Raw genomic sequence first — 22,916 nt, 5'->3', positions numbered from 1 at the left:
GCAAGAGTTATTCTGCGAGGCTGACGTTGTTGTTGGTGTTAATGCTGGTTCCAAGATAGACGAAATTATCTACGGCCTCGAAGTTATGACTGTCAACAGTGACGTGGGAGCCAAGTCGCGAGTGCGACGACTGTTTATTTGATGACAGCTATGTCTGAACTTCGAGCACCAAGGTACTAAATATTTTAACCCAGACTTGTCAGATTTATAATTGATATCCAGAGGGAATTTTTTCCTAAGTACAATTTTAATTTATATTTATGTATGTGTGCTGCAAATGGGTTGAATTGGGTCAACACTTCCGTGAGCCCGCATATATCGTACATATGTACTTCATATAAAGATTTTTGAACTTCCGGTTGACTTTATACCGCATAAGTATATCGTCCAATATGTGTGTTATCTTAATAAAATTGAAAGAGCCTGTTTTTTATATAACGGTGCGTATCTGACTTTAACCCTTGCAAGTTGTAAGAATATGATATATCCGTTTTCACCCTTACTTAGCCCTTCCTTTCTGGTTTTAAAATACTTCAGTGCCTCGTGGTTTCACAACAGTTGAAAACTTAACTAGTGTGTTTGTAGTTTATATCACATAAATACTAGTAGCTTACAAATATTTACTTGACTTTTAAAAATAGTTTATTGCATTGTCGTAAAACACCTAAAATCTAATCTAAGGTGTAACGAAGAAAGTAAGAACAATTTAAATTTATGATGAACAGGGAGGGGATCTTTTGCCAGCTCATTAGTTAATAGTAGACAAACTGACTGGGAACCCAAACACGATCCGTGATAGTGATGCTCAAGTTGTAGGCTAGCCACAAAAAAGACATGAACTATATTCTTTATTTCGTGAGAGAGCTGCTAGAACAAATTTCAAGAATAAATATATTATACTTCTCATAGATTTTTGGAACTTGTCAACGAAAAAAGATAATATATTAGCTGGTATATTTTGCAACAGGAAATGAGGGAGTAACTAGTTTTTTATTATGCCATCTTCGCTAACAAATCCGAAATGTTAGAAGAATTTTTCTTCTATGGCATTTTGGGCTGAGTAAAATTTTTGAATAAGTGTTACGTGATCAGGTATAAACAAATAGCACAAAAATATTCCAAATGGTTTTTCTTTTTCAATAAAATTATCTTTACACTGTCGTTTACAGTCATCAACTATGGATGCTAAGGAAGAACTCAGATGTACCATAGAATTGAAAACATTTATCTTCAACTACATTAAAAATAATAATTTTTATTTATTTACAATAATTATTACTATAATCAGCTATAATATTGTAAAGTTCACATTTCCCTGCATAGAAATAATTGCACATACGAACGTAAATACACGTACATAGTCGTATGCAATGGCAATTTATAACAGTCAATAAAATGTCTCAACATAATGCTTGAATAACATATATTTACTAGGGTTTACTAGGGCTCTATTCACAATTTTGACCTCTTTTGATTTTTGCCGAACGTCTCGCCGTCCTCGATAGTCTCGGGCAAGGGAAAACCTCGTGTCTCCGGCATCAGAAAGACCGAAGCAGCTGCTGCCAGTGAGAAGCCGCCAAACACGGCCGGTGGTATCCACAGACCACGAGTCGACATGCCTGATATGAATGGTGCAATAATTGAGCCAACACGACCAACAAACGAACACAAGCCGACACCCGAATTACGCACCACTGTCGGAAACAGCTCACCGCCGTAAAGATAAACATTCGGAAAAGTTACCGATGCGCCAAAGAGACCAATTGTAGCCATCGCCACAGTCATGGTGCTGTTCAGCGATGGCGCGAAAGCCAAAATCATCAAAGCAATGCCGCTGAGCGAGTTTGAGAGGAAGAGCGTTATGCGACGTCCGAGATATTTGGTCATCGGCACGCATATGAGTGTGCCCGGCACACCCAGCGTAGCGCCTATAGCGACATTCATAAAGATATTACCGCTTAGGTGTGATATATGCTGTGAGACGCCATAGTAAACGAGACAGACTACTAGCCAATTAAAGGCCATCGCCAAGGTTTTCTGACACAGATACGGATGACGGAAAAGATCAATGATGTTGCCCTTCTTCGATGTCGTTGTGGCGGCTGTAATTTGTGCGGCCTGTTCGAGTTCGGTGCGTATGTTGTCGGTAGGCATGTTATTGCGCTTGCAACCGGCTTCAAGTATTTTGACGGCGCGGTCAGTGCGACCGGTGGTGAAGAGCCAGCGTGGTGACTCTGAAATGTATGCGAATGAATTTAATTCATTTTAAGTGAAAGTGTGTTGTATAAATTCGTGTTTACGCGCAATACGTACCTGGCACGGTCCAATAAAATAGCAGATATAATACCGAGAATGATGAGAAGGCAAGATGATACCAACGCCAGTGGCGCAGATAGTAGGCGAATAACGGTAAAGTGGCATGACCCAAATTGAAGGGTATTTGATAGAGTATGGCCATTATTTCACGTTTGCTTTTGCCCACAATCTCCATGATAATCGTGAAGCTGAAGATAAGAGTATATTGAGTAACGAATTTCAAGCAAGCACTTCACTTGTTTACCCACCCTGTGGACATGGTAGCGCCTGTGGCGAAACCATCCAAAAAGCGAAACACCACAAAAAGCCAAAACCATGGCGCCGCAGAAACAAGACAACCAAAAATGAGTTGCATAACGCAGGCACTCACAAACATGGGACGACGACCCCATCTGCAATAAAGCGCAGATTATACAATAAACAATCAATAAATAAATACATATAAATATATGCTATGTATATTAATATACATATAATTATATATGTATGTACTCACTTATCTGCGAAGAGTCCGAATATAATATTGCCCAGCATTATGCCAATCATAACAAAGCTCTGTGCCAAACTGGATAGCCACTCACGATCGCAGGTCAAATTCCATTCACTGATTATATTCTCTTCAAAGTTGATATGGTCATAGACGAAAGCATGGCAGTGCCCGGAGCAAATACTGATATTGCTAACAGGATCAACGCAGGTAGCTTGAATTGGCGACTGTAGGAACACCATTGAGATTTGTACCCAGCCAGTGGGAAATTTCGAGAGAAAAATCCATAAGCAGATAATAAGCTGCCAAGGACCCAAATCGCTACCCAAAATCGAGATTATAGGGTCGGTGTGTGTGGGCTTGTCTGTAAAATGCAAACATGTGAGCAACCAGCTACTTTCACCGAAACGAATTTATTGTTATCTTCAAGCGCTTCCGCCTCTGCCTTTGGTACTCACCAGCGCGTTTCTCCATTTCGCTTAAGATTTCCCGGAATCCAGTTGCTGGTGACACTGCTCAAAGCTCGCCTTCTACTGCTGCCAAACCGACACACCTCTTTCGCGCTAATTTATTTAGTAAAACTTGCTCGTGCCTCTCACAGACGCGGTTCCGCACAGCTCGCTGCTGTCTGCGCGAATGCTGCGCTCGGTCGCAAACAAAAAAATTACTACCGAAATCTGCGGTGCATAGATTAGATTAAGCGGCAGCGCGTTATACTTCGTTTGTGTATATGTACTTATGTATTTTGTTATTAAATAATTTTAATATGTTTAACATTTATTACTATTTTCGTCTGGATTACCGCACCGCGTGTAGACATCGACTCAGCGCTGCGCACGAATGTCGGCTGTAGTCTGCGCTTACCGGTTTCGTAGGGATAGGCTCGTAGCAAGCGATTGCTACTCCATTCTACAAATGCGATTGTAGTTACATATATATATGTACATATGTATATACCATTAGTATATATCGTACAAAGTTGTATATATGTAAACATCTGTTTGGAGCGATGTAATTTAAGCGAGACTCTGCGGACTCATTCAAAAGCAGACCAGCCTCGTTGAGAGCATCGCAATTACGCATTTGCTTGTCGATAAGTTTGCTTTTTTCTAGTAATTTATGTATACATATTTTTATATGCGTAAGTATGTATATCACTTTGTTTACGCAGCTTTTTCGTTTTTGACTGTGCTTTTACCCCCGCGCCTTTTTAAGGGTAGATTTGTTTAGTTGTGGCAGGAAGCGCTTTGTGCGTTGCAGGCATGAAGTTTGATACAAAGGTATGACTATTATGTATCCACATACATACTTACAGTGATTTCAATAAATAAACGGACAAGCCGAAAATTATTTGCCAAACAGTGCTGCTGCTCACTGTGTCACGCTTCTGAGTATTTCAGTTGACGAAAGTGCTTTACTCGTACTGCTTCTAAACGATGACTACAGTTCCGTAGATTTTAAGGTTGCCAGTTGATTAAGTTTTCCTTACGTAATGCAGTAAACTCAACAAATCGTTAAACGCAGTCAAATAGTAACATTTGTATCGTCTACTCAAGTCACCTCCGAGAGAGAGAAAGAAGAACTACTATGAGCAAAAGATAGTAAGACTTTGTGCATAACATTAAAATTCTTCTTCAATTTTTCAAAATCTTCATAGGTAGTCCCACTTAAAGTAATCCACTTTGGCCCTAAGCCACTTCTTCTAACTTTTTTCCAATCCTCGAAAGAGTTGTTAAAGTCAGTTTCCAGAAAAGCCTTCAATGCGCGTTGCCATTAATTTTTAATGACTTCAATTGACTCAAAACAATTTCGGAACGTTCGTCTGAGTTTGCTGAAAAGCCACACGGAGCTAACTCAGGCGAATACGGTGGTTGCGGCACGATATTGGTTGAAAATCTGAATCTATGCAGTATACGACGGTGCACTATCGTGGTGCAAAAACCAAAAGTTATCAGCCCATAATCCCGGCCTCTTTTTACGAATAGCTTCGCACAAACAACACATAACACTCAAATAGTATTCCTTGTTGAGAGTTTGGCCAGTCAGAAGAAATTCGGAGTGCACCACACCTCGATAATCGAAGAAAACTGTGAACCCAACCTTGATTTTTGACCTACTTTGACGTGGTTTTTTCGACTTCGGCTCATCTGTGCCACGTTATTTAGCCGATTGAAACGTCTGTTTCCGACGCGTGGCATAGATCCAAGAGTTATCGCAAGTAATAATACGTTTCTTAACATCCCGGTAGTCGGAAAGCTTTGTTTCACAGACGTTAACGCGACGCTGTTTTCTTCGAAAAAAAATAGTGATGTCGGAACAGTCGTGCTTTCACTTTTCTTATACTTAAATGATCTTTCAAAATGGTTTTAACTGATCCTTTTGATATTCCAATAATGCCAATAAGATCTATGAATGTTGATCGCCGATTCTCATGCACCAATTCCTTTATTTTATTGACAAGTTGATCATGGATTTGTGTTGATGGCCGTCCTGAATGTGATGCATCGCCGACGCGTTCTCGACCTTCTTTGAATAATTTATACCAATCGAAAACATTTGCTCGCGAAATATAATTATCATCGAAGGCCTTTTCAACATCCTGCACGTTTCGCCAGCTGAAATTTGATACCGTACTCAAAATTTAGAGGAACTTCATTATTGAATAAGATATTGCATCACAGCTCTATATGGACTTCGTCTGCGATGTCGTCTGATGCTGACTAACAATTTCGTTTAACAAAGACATGAAATCAGCAAGATTTGCCGAGACAAAGTTCACACCGCACGATATGTGTTTTTAGCCTAAGAACTATAAGAGATATCTGTACTAGTATTTGCAGTTTTCAAGTAACAATAAAATGATTTAATGATATTTTAGTTATATGCGGAAACTGTCTTACATTTGATAGATCTAGTAACATAAATGTATCATAAAAACTATTTTCACTATGGACCAAGGTTCTAGACTTCATTGTCTAATAAATGTAATATTTAAACATTCCTTTGAAAGGTTTTATGGGTCCCTTAAGCTTTGCGTGACGAAACCACTTAAATTGATGGTGTATGAGTACTAAATAGTTTAAGTGGATACGTGTTGGTTTTTTCATCGTTATCGTGGAAGAGGACGGCTGCTTCTGGAGAGACAAATTTCTTAAAGAGTGTATAGCGACTTCGACTCAACTCAAGACCTTCCCGGATTTCCAAAACTTAACCTAAATTCAGTTCAAATTGTAAATATCTACTTAAGCTAACTTGTTTGATCCGTCTAGTAATCCGATTCACTGTACCATCAAATATGTATGTATGTATATAAGTATGTAATAAGCTACTTAAGGAAGGAGGATGTACATATGTATTTACGAATATTCGTATACGTGAGTATGACGTTGTACGTAAACTGTGCTGTAGTAACTGCGTAAAGAAGGTCATAAACGAAGGTCGAAATTGGGGATAAACGCAATGCGAGCATTTTAAAGGGTGATTTTATGAGAACATACCTAAAAAATGTTGGAACAGTAATTTTTGCTAAAATTTTACTCAGAAAAGTGAATTAAGGCCTCATATACCCCTGCTTTATGCTTAAAGTTGTTCCAAAGCATTGTCTCTTTTGCATACACTGTTAATCACTATAACGAATTTCTGAAGCATGATGATCAAAAAAATTAAATTTCTCTTCCTTTCCTCTTCTCTGACAGTTTAGCAAAGTATTTTCAGAAGTTTCATGAGTTCTGATCCAAAAAGGCAAGCAATGCCAATTTTTTGCAGTCAAGAATTGTCAGCAAAGCTATTGTCACTGTGTCGTATGGTATATGTACATATGTATGTATATAACATATCTCACTTATACTTACTTATCTTAACTTATCTCTTCTTTTAGAAACTATTAAGTGTTTCTGAATTAGAAAGAAATGTTTTCCTATCTATAAGAAAAACACAGTTTATGTCTGATTAATGCGGCCCAATAGGTCTAAAAGAAGCTAGTTCGACATTTTTTTAAGCTTTTACTTTTTAATTTTCGTTTCTCAGCACAATTTTCGAATTAATTTTGAATTTGAAATAAACGGTTAAAAATTAACGGGTTTTAAATTAACCTTCTAAAGGAACACCCAGTAGATGTATACGTAAATAATTTTAAAAATAATTTTTCTATATATCTATATATATGTATATATACATACATATGTATAAACTCTACTCACTCACTCCAGCTTCCGTACATTTGTATTATTTTTCGTGTTTTGTTTCTCTGTCAGCAACTCCAAAAATAAATTTCTATATCCGACTGTGACTGCGCATGCCCCTGTCAAAAAGCTTTGCTTAAATGTGGCGGAAAGTAAAAGCTCGATACGTGTGGATAAAGCTACAGGTTTTGTGATAAAAGTAAGTTTATTCCACAGAACAGGGTGACACTGGGGTTTCAAAATAAATATTAAGCTTTCAATTTGACAAAGAAGTTCACCAGGGGAAAGCAGCACAGAATAATTTGAAAATATAGATATGTACTAAAAGCAATGGGAAATTTTAATACATAACAAGTCAGTTGGAAAGTCACCGGCCTACCATAGTAAAACACATTTTTTTGTTTTAAATACGTTTTCTTATTCAACATATTTTGTTCCCTTCAAAGTATTAATTATAGTGACCCTTGAACTTTTCGATACTACTATTTTAGTACGATATGTTCTTTGTTTCAAGCATTAGTTTCGGTGATCATCTCTTCACTCGGCGAGAATTTCTTCCCAGCGAGCATTCTTTTGAGATCTGAGAATATGAAATAGTCGTCAGTGGCCAGATATGGAGAATACGGTCCATATTAATGGATTTTTAACATCACTCGCTTGTGACACGGTGCATTGCCTTGCTAAAACAACAATTTCTCTTTCTTCAAATGCGGCTATTTTTTGGCAATGTCATCGTTCAAACTTTCCAATAACTCTATGTAATAGCCGCTATTGATTAGTATACCAAAATACATAAGACATATCCTTGCGAATCGACTGTTTCTTTTCCACGATTTGGAGCGGGTTCATTGCATGCAGTCTACTCGGATGACTGTGGATTGGACTTCGGAGTGAAATGATGGAGCCATGCTTCATCCATTGCCACATATTGACACAAAACCTCGGGTTTATTGCGCTAAAACATCTCCAAACACTGATCCGAATAATCAACTCGTCATTCTTTTTGGTCGAAAGTGAGCTCACAAAGCACACACTTTGCACGGAGCCTCTCATACCCAAATATTTGTGAATGATTTGGTGTATACGTTCAGTTGATATCTTTGTGGTGCCTGCTATCGCAACCAGCGTCATGTTTTCGTTGGTAACAACCTCTTTTGAGCATTCATTGCGTTCACCGTCTTCGGTGCTAATTTCACCACGTCTAAACTTAGCATATCAATGGCAGTTACCGGAACTGATTTCAAGACCGGAGCTTCTCTTTTAGAACCCCCGGAGGTGATCTAGTAACTAATTACCAGAGCAAACTGATATTATGGAGGGAACACTTTTACAGTCTTCTGAATAGCAGTGAAAGCACAACAACAAGAAATGTTGAAGCCAATCACCCAATCAATAGCGATGGAGAAGACGTTCCATTGGCCGATCATGAGGAAGTTCGAATAACAAATGCCCATCTGAAGAACAACAAAGCGTCGGGCCGATGGATTGCCGGACAAGCTATTCAAATATGGCGGCGAAGAACTGATAAGGAACATGTATCATCTTCTTTATAGAATATAGTCGGACGAAAATGTGCCCGACCATTGGATGTGTGCTATGCCCAATCCACAAACTGAGAGACTTCACAATCTGCGCCAAGTACCGTGGGATAAGTCTCCTTAACATCACATATGAAGTTCTATCGAGCGTATTGTGTGAAAGATTAAACTGTTAACAAACTGATTGGACCTTGTCAGTGTGTCTTTAGGCCAAGAAAATCAATAACGGACCAAATATTCACCATTCGCCAAATCTTGGAAAAGAGCTGTGAAAAGAGGATCGACACACACAATCTCTGTATCGATTTCAAATCTTCTTTTGACAGCACGAAAAGGAGCTGCCTTTATGCCGCGATGTCTGAATTTGGTATACCCGCAAAACTAATACTGCTGTGTAAACTGACGTTGAGCAACACCAAAAGCTCCGTCAGGATTAGGAAGGACCTCTCCGTTCGATACCAAACGAGGTTTCAGATAAGGCAACTCCCTTTCTTGCGACTTCTTCAATCTGCTCTTGAAGAAAATAATTCGAGCTGCAGAACTAAATAGAGAAGGTGCTATCTTCTGTAAGAGTGTACAACTGCTGACGTACACCGATGATATTGATATAATTGGCCTCAACAACCTTTAGTTCTGCCTTCTTCAGAATGGATAAGGAAGCGAAGGGTCTGATAGTAAACCAGGGCAAGACGAAATATCTCCTGTCATCAAACACATAGTCGTCAAATTCGCAACTTGGCTCCCACGTCACTGTTGACAGTCATAACTTCGAAGTCGTAGATAATAGTCGATATTTTAACCAGCATTAACACCAACAACAACGTCAGGTTCGAACGCAGAATAACTCTTGCCAACAAGTTCTACTTCGGACTAAGTAGGCAATTGAGAAGACCGTTCTCCACAAACCAAAACTAAACTCTTTAAGTCACTCATTATTCCCGTCCTGTTATATGGTGCAGAGGCAGAGGCAGAGGTTCTGTTGAAGCTTTATGGCTTTTTCCGCTTTGCCAACGGCGAATACCGCAGTCGATGAACGATATGTATACGACGGCATTGACGTAGTTCAGCGCATTAAAAGGCAGCGGTTAGGCTGACTAGGTCATGTCCGAATAGATGAAAACAGTCCAGCTCTCAAAATATTCGACGCTGTACCCGCCGGGGAAAGAAGAGTAGAGTAGGACCTGGCTTCGCCTAGAATCTTCAATTGGCGCCAGCAGCGAAAAGGAAGAACGACTGATGCACTGTTGTAAACTCGGCTATAACTACTGCCCACGCAGTCTACGCCAACAAAGAAGAAGCTACCGGAAACTCCTCATTCTATAAAGCGACAATTGACGTTTAAAGGTTTTTATAAACCGCGTTTCGTAACTGATTTCTTGAAGATAAATGTTTACATTACTGAAACCATTATTCTGAGTAACGGTAAATTTTTTGGATTACCCTAAGAAGAGAGCAAATCTTTTACTATAAATTTTTTTCGCTTTCCAACTACTACTACTTTATTTCCATTTTAGTACGCAGAAATTTAAATATGTCTACATATAATTTGAATGACTTAAAAACAGAAATTAGCCATGTCAATGATTTCGGCAAGATAGCCGGTGACACGCTCACAAAAATAACCAGCAATCATGCTCCTCGAGTAAATACCATGCGACGCCGAAAAGAGCCTGCTAACATATTTTCTGCCAACACTTTACTTTTTGTTGTTGCTTTTTTGTTGCACGCGCATTTAAAGACGATCATTGCTGTCGAAGTTGCCACGCGTCGCGCACGCGTTCCCATGGCTAAACGCCGCAAACAATTGCCGGAGGCGAGAAAAACCGCTGACATGACCAGCAACGCTGCGGCGAAGCCATTAGACATACATACATACGAGTGCAAACATATGCTGCTAGGCAAATGGCATCACCGATGCGGTGGAAGGCAAACCTTTTCATTAACGTCAATTTCTATGTTATGCTTCTTCACTTGCAGCCGCCTTCCCTCCGCTCTAGTCTCGGGCCTGTGGTAGTTGACTGCGCTGATTGTGAGATCAAACGTTTTCAATTCGCATGTCAGTGCAAACTATCTAACATTGAGGCGAAACGTATGCATGTGAATGTGTGTGTGTGTGTGCATCGACAAGGCGTTAGGGGTTGTAAGCGGGGCGTGGCAGTGTTGCGCTTGCGCTTATGCCACCGGCGCCTGTCAAATTGACAATCTTAAGTGCAATCTTGTTACAAAGCAATGTAAACACGATTGTTAATTTAACTTTCAACAACAACAAACGCAATAATACATACATACATACATGTATGCATGCTGTGTGCATTCCCCTCTGCTGCTTCCCAGGGGTGCAATGAATTTAAGGCCACAATTAAATTATCGCATTTCACAAATAAACGTATGCTTCCGCGGCGATTTCCTGCTTAAATACACAAATGCGTATGCAAACCAACACACATTCATACAATAGATGCACATATACATACATACCTGTATGTGTATTTGTAGTTATGTAAAAAGTTGCTTTAACAAGCGCTTGCACTGATTTGTTTGTATACTTGTGGTTGTTTTTGTTGTCTGTCGTCACCTTTGCTTACGTTGTAGTTGTTTTTGTTGTTGTTACATTCTATTTTATTGCGAGGTGCTTAGCTCAATTGTGCGTTTGGTGCGTGGGAAATGAAAACAATTTTTATTTAAAGTTGTGTTGATCCGCTTCGAAGGTGAAGCTCAATGAGCAAGGATTAGCTTGACTGCTTAATTTACATATCACCCGTAAGCGGGGTAATTTTCCAATGCGCACAATTAGCAATATATTTTTTACGTCCACAAAAAATTCTGAATAAGCAAAAATAAATATTTAAATAAACTTTCATATCTTTGTTAATAATCGAAAGTATTCGACGATATCGATAACACCATTTAAAAAATGTAATATCGATAATTTTCCCTGAAACCTAACTCAATCTTAATACATAGTGAAAGTAAAGGGTGATCCATTTCTAGGTTCCCTATTTTTTTTAAGAAAAATCACAGAAACTTCAAATTTAAAGGGGAATCAAAATTTGGCTCGAAAACGTCGGACCTATCTATAACCTTTTAAGAGCCCATAGAGCGAAGCGATGTCGCTTGGGAAGGTAGAGCGGCTTCAGTTCTTGCACAAACTGTATTTTGTATGCTTTCAATTTAAGATCTGGACGTAAAATGCGCCAGGTCGTTCCAAACGTCGTTCCGAGTAGCTGCGAACGGCGACGAATCGACTCTCCACGGTCTTTGTGCGCACTCTCAGCTACGGCTGCTATATTTTTTTCACTGCGCGCCAATAATGAATTTGAGCCGGACTGGTGCATTTAAACTACGCGAGTAAACCGAATCGATAAAAATTTTATTTCTAAGATAGATAAAACCCTTTTTTATGTTCTTGCAAAGCTTGAGTTTGTGTTTTCACAACTCGAAAATTTTGGCTCGCGACTTTACCATGGGAAAAGAATTGAACAAGTAATTATCTTAAAATGAAATGTTTGGGAAGTCACTTTACTGAAAACACAAGTATTCTAGTGGCACAAAGCCTTCAGTGAAGCTCGTGAAGTCATAGAAAATTGGTCTTATACGAATAGTCCATTCAACTTTCTTAAAACATTCGAAAAATGTAGAGAAAAAATGCTTGAATACCATCATATTGGATTGGATCAGAATGATCTCAATATCGCTAAGGATCGTTTCAAAAAATGTTGGTTAATGTTTGGGGTAAGAATAGTTATAAAAGAACTTCTTAAAAGCAAAAATTTTAATGCGAATGCTGAGGGTGTGCCGGTATATTCGATGGAATAGAGTTACAGCTGCAGACTACCACTAGACAGCACATAGATAGGAACGACTAACATATACAGTTTTTTGGACCACTGCTACTGGTCGTGGCGGCTTTTTCCCTGCTCACATGCCCCGAGGAGGAACATGTGAATAGCGAGAAATTTACGGTCGAAGCTAGGAGGGAAGGTTGGAAAGGAAGTTATCTGTAAAGAGCGCTCCGTAAATTTTAGCTTTATGTGATCGGACCACTCTAGTATTTTTCAGAGAGAAATGGCTGTTATCAAGGTTGCCATCTCGCGTTTTGCGTTTTAGCATTGAACCAATGGACCTCGCGTGCGCTTAGCAGGCGCTATCGACAACTGCGACTGCGATATCTGTTTGGCCTAAAGTAGAACTTAAGAGATCTACTGAACTGCTTGCCCTCAACAATCTTCAACTTGCCGCAATCGTAGTAGCTCTTACTGCAAGCTGGTCCAATGGTCATTCATGCGGTGAAGCAAAATATCTTGTCAGACGCTAGTTGTCAAAGTTCAAGTTAGAATAGTATGGAGGTGGGTGAAGTCAAAACACTCAGGCACTTTCTCAGCCATTGTTCAGTCTTTGCAAGACATAGGCTGAAACTTCTTGGTAATCTTAGCTTCGGCGAACCAGAATACATAGGGGAAACTAACATAAGTCGTCTCAACATATTTGTGATACAAAAGGCTCAAAGCGCCTTGTCGATTTATAATGTTCTTATAAGTCAGTATAACATATAGGAGTTTTTAAGTACCATAACGGACCGGCGTTCGAAGCTGTTCAAGTGAGATATCTGTTAGGGTCGAGCTCTTAATTTAACCAAATCTAACTGCTTCCTCCGCTGTTCTGTATTTCGCTGTAAATACGCGGTTTAGGAGCTATAAATTTATATTGATTTCCACAAGTCAAGTAGCCACTGAGGCTAAACTAGAAAAAGAGAGTGAAATCGATTGTTCGAGCGGAAAGGAAGTAGTTATAACGTCTTACCAAGGTATAGATGTTTATTGATCTTAGAAACTAGGTAGGTTCGGTGGAAATCTGAATTCCTTACAATGAAGCTCCAAGCTTTGATACTTAACGCTTTTATTCTGCACTCATTAAAATCGGCTTGTGCTCTTCTTTGTATAAAACACCCTACAACCTTCCACTGCTCACTCACTTGAAAACGTCCCTTCAACTGCAACCATTCCTACAACATTTTCCAGATATCGCAACCACTTCACACATAATCTCCGAACGCATGCACGGCCACAAGTCTATAAACAAGTAAAACGGATTTATTTTGAAATATTTGCACGTTCGTAGAGACTTTGCGTGAGAGAAGTGAGTGAGTGAATGAGTGTGGCAAATTGATTTGTTTGTTTTGATGTCAAAATTGGTGTAGTAAAGAATTGTAACAACAACAACATAACAATAATACTTGTGTTGAGAAACATGCCACTCAATTGCATACCGAATTCGATGAGAAAAGCAAATATACACCGTTATATATACATAAGTAAGTACATAGTATATCGAAAGCTTTAGCAAAGCACGCAAAATTGGCAAAATGTGTGATTCTAGTGATAACCTGGCAATATATAGTATGTAACCTTGTTCGATAAGAAAATTGCATCTGTGAGCCTATGCCGCGCTCACTTGGCTGCCCCTGATTGATAAGTACTACATTGAAAACTTAATACTCGTAGTTGCATGAGAAAATCTTATTTTAATAATCGTCGTGATTGGTTAGTTGTGTTCTCCGTAGAGTAGCTTGTCATCAAGAGACACCTATTGGGCAACCTTTGGGTTTTAACTACATATGTATGTATATTAGAGCGGGTCGAATTCTACGAATCATTCTGAATAACATCTCTATGAGACCATGGGTCTAAAACCGGTTTTCAGCCAGCGATTTTTAAGGCGCTTAAACACCGTCAATGAACATATGTATATATATAAAATACTTTGGGGATTTGGGTTTGGTACAAATCAATCCTTAATTTTCTTATGTTGAGACGTCTATGTAGGCTCAGCCTTATCAGGATATCGATGTTCAAGGTTTGATATGTGAGGGATATTTTAAAGATAAGACGCGCCACATATACCTGAAAGATTATTTTGAGTAAGCGAAAAGTTGCCCTACTACTTAGACACTTATTTTCTATTAAAAGTTAGAAAGTTGTTAAAATAATTTGAAAAGATCTTCAGTTTTAAAGGCTAATGAACTGGCCATGAGACAAGCAGAAAATCGCATCGTAATACGGCAGTGGAGAGAAAACAGACTGCCTACCTCGCAACATTACAATCGACCAGAACACGTGCGGGATATGTACCGACAGTTGAAGAGAGAAACAAGACGGATTTGCAGACAAAAAAAACAGATAGGTCGAAATGCGTGGGTACAGCTTGACAAGCATTACCAATGCTCGAAAATACGGAAAGACGCGGCCACAAACAGAGGAGATTTAGTGACTGATACTGCAGTCAATGGAACGATGAGCTGTACGAGTTATACGACGACATTGACTTAGTCCGAATGGATGAAAACACTCCAGCTCTGAAAGTATTGCACGCAGTACCTGCCGGGGAGATAAAGAGGAAGACCTTCACTCCGTTGGAAAGATCAGGTGAAGAAGGTCCTGGCTATACTTGGAATCTCCAATTGGCGCCAAACAGTGGAAAGGGGGAACGACTGGCGCACTTTGTAAACGAGGCTATAACCGCGGTGTCTACTCCAATAAAGAAGAACAAAAAGTACCTAGAACTATTATCGAGTAGCAGTATAGACAAAGAGTTTCTTCATATTCAAGTTATGAATAGCTTTTTGAAGCTTCTTCGTCGGCCTAAATCATTAGTATGTGTCCGTCTGTCTGTATTACTCCTACAATTAATCTCCTTCCTATCGAAGTCCATTAGAGCCGGCTGACTCACCACAAAGCTTGTTTACATTTTCCACAACTTTATGGATTGCTCTTAAAATATAAAAAAAATAGATAATATCTACTAAAAGACTACATTTCAATTGTGAAATACAAAGAAAACAAATTTAATAGACAACAATTGAGAGACTTAACCTAAAATCCACGCAAATAAGTAAACAAAACTGTTATGTAACCGCCGCGTTCATTGAAGAGACATACGTTTGAGGATTAAAAGTAAAGTGGCAAAAGAAATAGGGGAAATATGTGTGTACTATGTTGCAGCAGGGTTGAAATTTTCGTGTAACTTACTAGTAATCGATAATTTTGATATATGAATGGATCGAATACCTATATACTTTTTATATTAACGAGTTTTGTTTTAATTTTTATCATCATTTTGCGCCACTACTGCGAGTTATAATTTTTAGAGACATTTCTGACGAAGTTGCGTCTTTTAAATTATATCGGCAATTTTCCGAAGTATTCCATTTGTATACGAAAGGCTATAGAGAGTTTGTTCCTACGGGCAGGGCGTAATTAATTCGTACATTGCTTGAAACATCATCTCTTCAGTAAAGTTTGCCATTTCTTCATGGAAAGATATATGATCCAACAACGAGTCAAAATTCTTCAAATTTACTACCGAAAATCGGTGTCAGTGGCCTCAACTTTAAGGGCGCTATGTCCAATTTATGGTCGTTATAATCGTCCTGTCAGATCAACAATTGAGCGTCTAATAGAAAAACATTTTAATCCACAGGCACAATACAAAATGTTCCCTTGCCAGTGAGACAAAGAAGTGCCCGTAGTGTAGGCTACCGCTAGTGCATCAATTGAGGAAGATCCAAATCAGTCTCTCACACGTCGTTCTCAAACGTTGGGCATCTCTGTAACGTTGTTGTGGCAAATTTTGTGAAGAGATTTTGGCCTATATCTTTACAAGATCAAATTGGCACAACAACTGAAGCCGCTTGACGGCCATAATCGTCGTACGTTCGTGGATTGGGCCGAGCAAAAACTTGAAAATGATCCGGATTTTCATCGAAAAATTCAGCGATAAAGATCATTTCTAGCTGAATGTCTTGGTCAATAAGCAAAATATGCGTTATTTATCAGTCAGCAATCTACACGTACTCCATAAGTCACCATTGTATCCCGAAAAAATTACGGTTTGGTGTGGTTTATGGGCTGGTGGCATCATTTTGCCGTACTTCTTCCGTGATGATGACCGGCACGTTACTGTGAATGGGAAACGCTACCGCTCGATGATAACCGAATATTTTTGGCTCAAATTGGATGATATGGACTTGGACAATATGTGACTCCAACAGAACGGCGCTACAAGCCACACGCTAATGGCACAATCGGTTTATTGAAAACCAAATTTGGTGATCGCGTTATCTCACACACAATGGCTCAGTCAATTGGCCGCCTCGGCCGTGCGATTTGACGCCGTTAGACTATTTCCTGTGGGGCTACGTCAAGTCTATGGTCTATGTCAACAAGCCAGCGACGATTATTGAGCTTCGTACGAATATCGAATGTGAAATTGCAGCAGTATCGGCCGATTTATTCTTGAAAACCGTCAAAAAATTGGGTTTAGCGTCTGGATTTCTGCAAGCATGCCCGTGGTGGCCATGCAAAAGAAATCGAGTTCCATATATACTTGTGATGGCATTGAATGTACTTTCACAGGTATATAAAATTTCATTGATATCCCTAACCGGTTTTGCTTTATTTAAAAACTGTTTTAGCGCTTTTTTGAAAAACCCGTTACTTACCGATTAGATCGCCGAAGCAAGAGTCTATGACCTGATAAAACGCTGTAACGTAGACTCGGTTATTGTAGGAATTGCATTGGTTTTACGTTTAGATTTCTGGATATATTGAGGTTGCTTCAGTTAGTTTTGGTCACTGGCCTGGTGTATCTGGACGCAATCAGGAAGGCAGTTATAATAAATGAGAATCAAAGAACTGAAAATTGTAAAGATGATAGATACCATTATAGTAATGGCATATCTAACTAGTTAAACAATAACCACTGTCAAAGTCATAAGTATTGAATCATTTTAGAGGAATCATATAATTTATTTCGTTCGTGCTCAGTATATAATCAGCCATAATGTCTAGCGTATGGTCTTATCTCTTAGGCGCGACGAAGCAAATGTACTCGCAAGCACATCCAAAACTTTTCTGAGGCCAAGCAGCCACTATATACATATGCACATACATATGTCAGCACTATATTTATTTGTTTTCAGACTCGTGTAGAGAAAAGATTACTTGACTCTCGAAGCGCAACTACTTTGAGCAACAGCGATAAGCCGGGTTGTCTCACGCAGATGATGCTAAGTGAGTTACTCAGCACTTTATTATAAAAAGTAGGCGTGATTTTCTTCTTCTTCTTTACTGCAAAGCTGATTAGACACCGCTTACGCATCCTCTTGTGTTTATAGATAGCTGGGCCTCGCGGCTGCTTAACAACAGCCTTTTGGCCAAAGATAGATCGAAGGAGAGATCCTTTTCTGCTCTTTGCAATGCGGCTGCCATTGGAATACACTTGGACTGGGAATCTTCCGGACGTCGCATGAAGCCAGATTCTTCTCCACCTGGTCTTTTACATCGGGAATTGAAATTAAGCGCCTCTGAGGAATACTAAACGGTTTTCGATCTCTGCTTCGAACACCCCCGGCGGACTACTTCTAGTCCATGTGCGATCTCCGATCGAATAACTTTCAGCACATTATTATAAAAAGTGGGCGTGTTTTCATCCGTGGTTATAGCCGAGTTAACAACAGCGCCAGTCGTTTCTTCTTTTTTCGGGCCAATTGGAGCGCGAAGCCAGATTCTTCTCCACCTGGTCGCTTAATTCGCTGAACTATGTCAATGTCGTAATGTCGTGTAAAGAAGATGTCAATGTCGTCGTATTAGATTAGTTTAGAACGAGATATTCGTCACCGAGACATTCAGGTCACCGTTCCATCGACTACGTTATTAGCCGTTGCCAATGCGCAAAGGACCATAAATCTTCCGCAAAACCTTTATTTCGAAAACTTGTAACGTCGACTCATCAGATGTTGTCAACGTCCAAGCCTCTGCACCATACAGCAGGACGGGAATAATGAGTGACTTATATAGTTTGGTTTTTGTTCGTCGAGAGTGGAATTTACTTCTCAATTGTCTACTCAGTCCGAAGTAGCACCTGTTGGCAAGAGTTATTCTGCGTAGGATTTCGATGCTGACATGTTTGTTGCTGTTAATACTGGCTCCAAGATAGACGAAATTATCTACAACTTTGAAGTTATGACTGTCAACAGTGACGTGGGAGTCTAGTCGCGAGAGCCACGTCTGTTTGTTTGATGACAGGAGATATTTCGTCTTGGCCTCGTTCACTACCAGACCCATTTGCTTTGCTTCCTTATCCAGTCTGGAGAAACAGAACAGCGTGATTTTAGTTTATTTACTTTTGGCTAAAGTCCAAGACTTGAAGCGCTTTAGGAATTTGTGCATTACGGCGAGATCAAAACTCTTTATTTGTATTCGAAGCAATCTTAAAACGATTGATCAATGCCTTCGCGAATCAAATGCGATCGCTTGATATTGCCACGAAGTCTTTCAATCACTACTAACACAACAACAAAGTGATAGTCTTAGAAACTTAAACTGGAAATAAAATACATTTTCATTCCCAAAATCGTGCTCTCACCGTTGGTTTTTTTTATTTTGATACTTATCTTTGATTTTAACTTAAAATTAAAATTATTTTTAAAATAACCAATAGCCTTTTAATGAATAAAACCGTTATATGTCACATGAAATTTTACATAAATCATTATATTAACTATTGATTTTGCGGTTTCTGCACATTTCTACCAAAAGTGTTACCATCTTCAATTGTTTCCGGCAATGGATAACCTTTCGTTTCGGGCATAAGAAAAACCGAGGCAGCAGCTAAGAAAGCGAAAATGCCAAAAATCGCCGGAGGTATAGAAATATAATATTTTTTTAAACCTTCAACCCACGGTGCAACAATCGAACCGAAACGGCCGACAAAAGAGCACAATCCTACGCCTGAAGGACGCACGACAGTTGGAAATAGTTCACCGGCATATAAATATACATTCGGAAATGTGATCGCAGCACCAAACAAACCAATCGACGCCAATATCACCTTAACGGGACCGCTGAAGCTAGGAACAAATGCCAAGAGCGTAAGTGACAGGCCACTGAGAAGATTTGATAAGAACAGTGTAAGGCGGCGACCCATATATTTGGTGGCTGGTACACACAAGCAGGTTCCCGGTATACCCAAAAGTGCGCTCACGGCAATATTGAGGAATATATTCCCAGACAGCGAAGTCATAAACTGTGATAAGCCATAATAGACAAAACATACAACCAACCAATTGAAAGCCATGGCAAGCGTCTTCTGGCACAGATAGGCATGTTTGAATAGATCACCGATACTACCCTTGGTTGTAGTTGCAGATGCTGTTAAGATGCGTTGAGCCTCCTCTATATCTTGAGCTATCTTCTCGGTTGGCATTTTATTGCGTTTCGCTGCTTTCTCGAGCAGTCCGACAGCCCGCTCATTGCGACCGGTTATAATAAGCCAACGTGGCGATTCTAATTAAGAACGAGAGAGAGAGAGAGTACAATATTGGGTTAGAGAAATATAGTGTGCATACTGCACCTGGTACCGTGAAAAAGAAAACTAGATAAACAATCGAGAAGGATGAAAATGATAAATGAAACCAACGCCATTCTCGTAGAAAGTAAGCGAATAGCGGTAGTGTGGCGTGACCCACATTGAATGGTATCTGATACAGTATGGCCATTATTTCACGCTTACTTGGGCCAACGATTTCCATGATGATCGTAAAGCTACGCCGAACAAAATGAGTATTGAGAACATATTTTGTGTCGTATAGTTTAATTTACCCTGTGGTCATCGTGCCACCTGTTGCATAGCCATCCAAGAACCGCATCAGCATATAAAACCAAAGCCATGGAGATGCCGAGACCAAACAACCTGACACCAGTTGCAGAACACATGAGCCCACAAACATGGGGCGACGTCCCCATCTGCGAGAAGAGAAATTGAGACACGCAATGATATCGTAGTATAGTTTATCTTTGTCATACTTATCAGCCAGTACGCCCATAATCATATTGCCCAACATAATGCCGACCATTACCAAAGATTGCGACAGCTGTTCTATCCACTGACGATCGCATATCAAATCCCATTCCATTATAATATTCTGTTTGAAAATGCTACGATCATATTCATAACCATCGCAATGAGCTTCGCAGACGTCGGTGGCATTCGTGCCGCTACCACCTTTGCACGTGGCTTTGACGGGCGTCTGCATGAAAACCATGGAGATTTGCACCCAACCGGTGGGAAATTTAGACAAGAATATCCATAGACAAACAATTAACTGCCAAGGTCCCAAATCGCTTCCCAAAATGGCGATAATAGGGTCGGTACGTTTTTTTCTATTGGAATTAATATAAAATAATTTAAATAAATAAACTAATTAAATTTTACCCTCTTTTTGCATTGTTTTGGTTCAGTTTGAATTTTCTTTTCTCGAAATCGTCCGAGTTTTATTTGAATGAATTAATTTGCTATTAAAAATTCAATATTTCGGACGTCGTAACGTAATACCTAAAAAAACAAACGATTTTTTCATTCTCAATATTAAAGTGTCAAACACTTCAAGCAATACAGTTGTGTTCCATGAAAAGTTAACAGCAAAACAAAGTAATTTTTGAGATATTATAGCTTTCCAATATATACGACTTGACCTCATAAGCTGGGATCGCCTTTAGTACCTCTTGGCATTGCAATGGAGATTGATATCTGCACACTGACTTACATCAAACACTTCTGCTTGAAGGATGCTCGGAAAACGTCTCATTGGTGTAGGTAGTAAAAGGTCGAGCGTGGAATCACTCCACTTCGCCTTACTGCTGACAGTAACTCTAAAGTTCTTTGCAAAGTTTACCCTCTTCGTAGTACCGTCCCTTGGAAGAAGGCTAGTGCTGTGTCTTCCCCTAGGGCCTCTTTTGTTGAGACGACATTAACTTATCTTTGACAAAACCCTCTGCTACCACGAGCAGCATGGTATGTTTCGCTACCTGTTTGACTACTAGATGCAGCGATGTGAGCTCCAGCATGACTTCAAGTGCGCATTGTCCCTGAAGGGCAGACGCAGGCGAGCCTTTGCAATTTCGATAGTTGCCTTACGATCATGGTATACATCTGATGATACCTGGCTTGCAGCCCCAGGATCTGCTGCCTAGCTGTCTGCATATCATGAGTGTCTTGGTAGCTTTGGGCAGTGTTAATTCCACGTGCCTATTCCAACGTAAACTGAGTCTAATATGAGGCCAAGAAATTTGACTTCTTTAGACACCTCCAACCCCCTGTCACCAAGAGTTAGGGGCCTCTAGCCTGGAAAAGATCTTCGTTTAGTAAAAGGGACAACGGTTGTTTTTGACCATCCCTTTGCTAGACTTAAGCCCCTTTGAATAGTTCAGTCGTTGAGAGGGTTCTCAAATTTACCGCATGCCATTATGACAATGTCATCAACATACACCTGGCACCGAATCCAATTGTTAGTAACCAACCCAAGAAGCTCAACTACTACCAGGCTCCATAGCAGGGGGGTAGAGCTCCACCCTGTGGGCAGTCCCTCTTAGTACCAAGTTGAATCGTACTCTCCCCCACAGTGGTTCTAGCAAACAGCAGTACAGCCTCTATACATCTGCATACAACGAATTCTGAAGTTCAGCCGCTTTTAGCATGAAGGAAGTAAGACTAGATTTGTCCAGCGGACTGCTCGCTACCTAAACCTAAACCTCCTAAATTGGGGATGAAAATTACTTTCGCTATTCTCCACGGTCTTGGGATATACGAAATCGCAAGCCTATCCCTCATCAGCCCTACAAGACCTACCTTGTTGCAAAAGAGTTGGAAAGATGCCGTCCGCCCACTTGATTGAGTCTGCAGTAAATAAATACCTTGCAGCTATCCAATCCGAGCGATCTGGCGTTCATATAAGAAAACCCCTTACATTTTGCCATCGTACTGGCAATTTCTGCATTCCATCCCAAAAGAACTGGGCCGGCTTGGCGACTAATAAAGAATATATTAAATTTTTGATACTCTGTTATGATGTGAACCATTTTCCAGTGACCGGATGACTTCATCGACCGGAACAAATGTTAGTCAGAAAGTGCAAGGTCTGGACAAAACATGCCAGTCGCAGTTTTCCAAATAATTTTTTACCGGCCTCGCAACATGAGGTTGAGCGTTGTCAAAATGGATGCTTTTTGGTTAGTTTGGGTAATCAATCGCTATGAGTTGTTGTCGGTAGCGTTCCACATTAATGGTTTCATCTGATCTTACAAGCTCATAATATAGCACGCCCTTCTGATCCTACCAAATACAGAGCAATACATTCAGTTTGCCATTGATGGATGTCACATATGTTTTTGCGTTTATTATTGTCGTAATCGCCCCAATTTTTATCACCAATAAGAATTCAAATGGCTAGAGCTAGAGCATATTCATCATAAATTCTCTAAAATAAACCAAATGGAAGAAGAAGAACTCATCGCATGTTCGGAATACAGGGACAATGGAATAATAATCAAGTTAAGCCAT

The 22,916-nt window shown here is 39.8% G+C and overlaps 2 protein-coding genes and 1 long non-coding RNA gene across 3 annotated transcripts; all 3 read right to left on the bottom strand.

Annotated features, from left to right (window-relative positions):
• Window positions 1-1,235: 1,235 nt before the first annotated feature.
• Window positions 1,236-3,729, bottom strand: LOC126750752 (organic cation transporter protein-like). Its single transcript, XM_050460468.1, has 5 exons — window positions 3,262-3,729; window positions 2,813-3,167; window positions 2,565-2,708; window positions 2,314-2,504; window positions 1,236-2,234 (listed from the first exon to the last, which is right to left on the bottom strand). The coding sequence occupies exons 1-5, from the start codon at window positions 3,275-3,277 to the stop codon at window positions 1,453-1,455; spliced, it is 1,488 nt and encodes a 495-aa protein (XP_050316425.1). The 5' UTR covers window positions 3,278-3,729; the 3' UTR covers window positions 1,236-1,452.
• Window positions 3,730-13,006: 9,277 nt separating this feature from the next.
• LOC126750788 (uncharacterized) lies at window positions 13,007-13,576 on the bottom strand. Its single transcript, XR_007665822.1, has 2 exons — window positions 13,323-13,576; window positions 13,007-13,262 (listed from the first exon to the last, which is right to left on the bottom strand). It is a non-coding gene; the product is annotated as an uncharacterized LOC126750788 (long non-coding RNA).
• Window positions 13,577-19,079: 5,503 nt separating this feature from the next.
• LOC126751228 (organic cation transporter protein-like) lies at window positions 19,080-20,754 on the bottom strand (the record flags this gene model as incomplete). The annotated part of the gene is made up of 4 exons (XM_050461289.1): window positions 19,080-19,864; window positions 19,932-20,122; window positions 20,180-20,323; window positions 20,384-20,754. Coding segments are annotated over 4 exons (1,491 nt in total), but the record flags the coding sequence as incomplete, so codon positions are not given.
• Window positions 20,755-22,916: the final 2,162 nt, after the last annotated feature.

The sequence above is a fragment of the Bactrocera neohumeralis genome, chromosome 2 (assembly GCF_024586455.1).
Source record: "Bactrocera neohumeralis isolate Rockhampton chromosome 2, APGP_CSIRO_Bneo_wtdbg2-racon-allhic-juicebox.fasta_v2, whole genome shotgun sequence".
NCBI lineage: Eukaryota > Metazoa > Arthropoda > Insecta > Diptera > Tephritidae > Bactrocera > Bactrocera neohumeralis.
The sequence above is the reverse complement of the archived record's forward strand: the minus strand, read 5'-3'. Positions and strand labels throughout refer to the sequence as shown.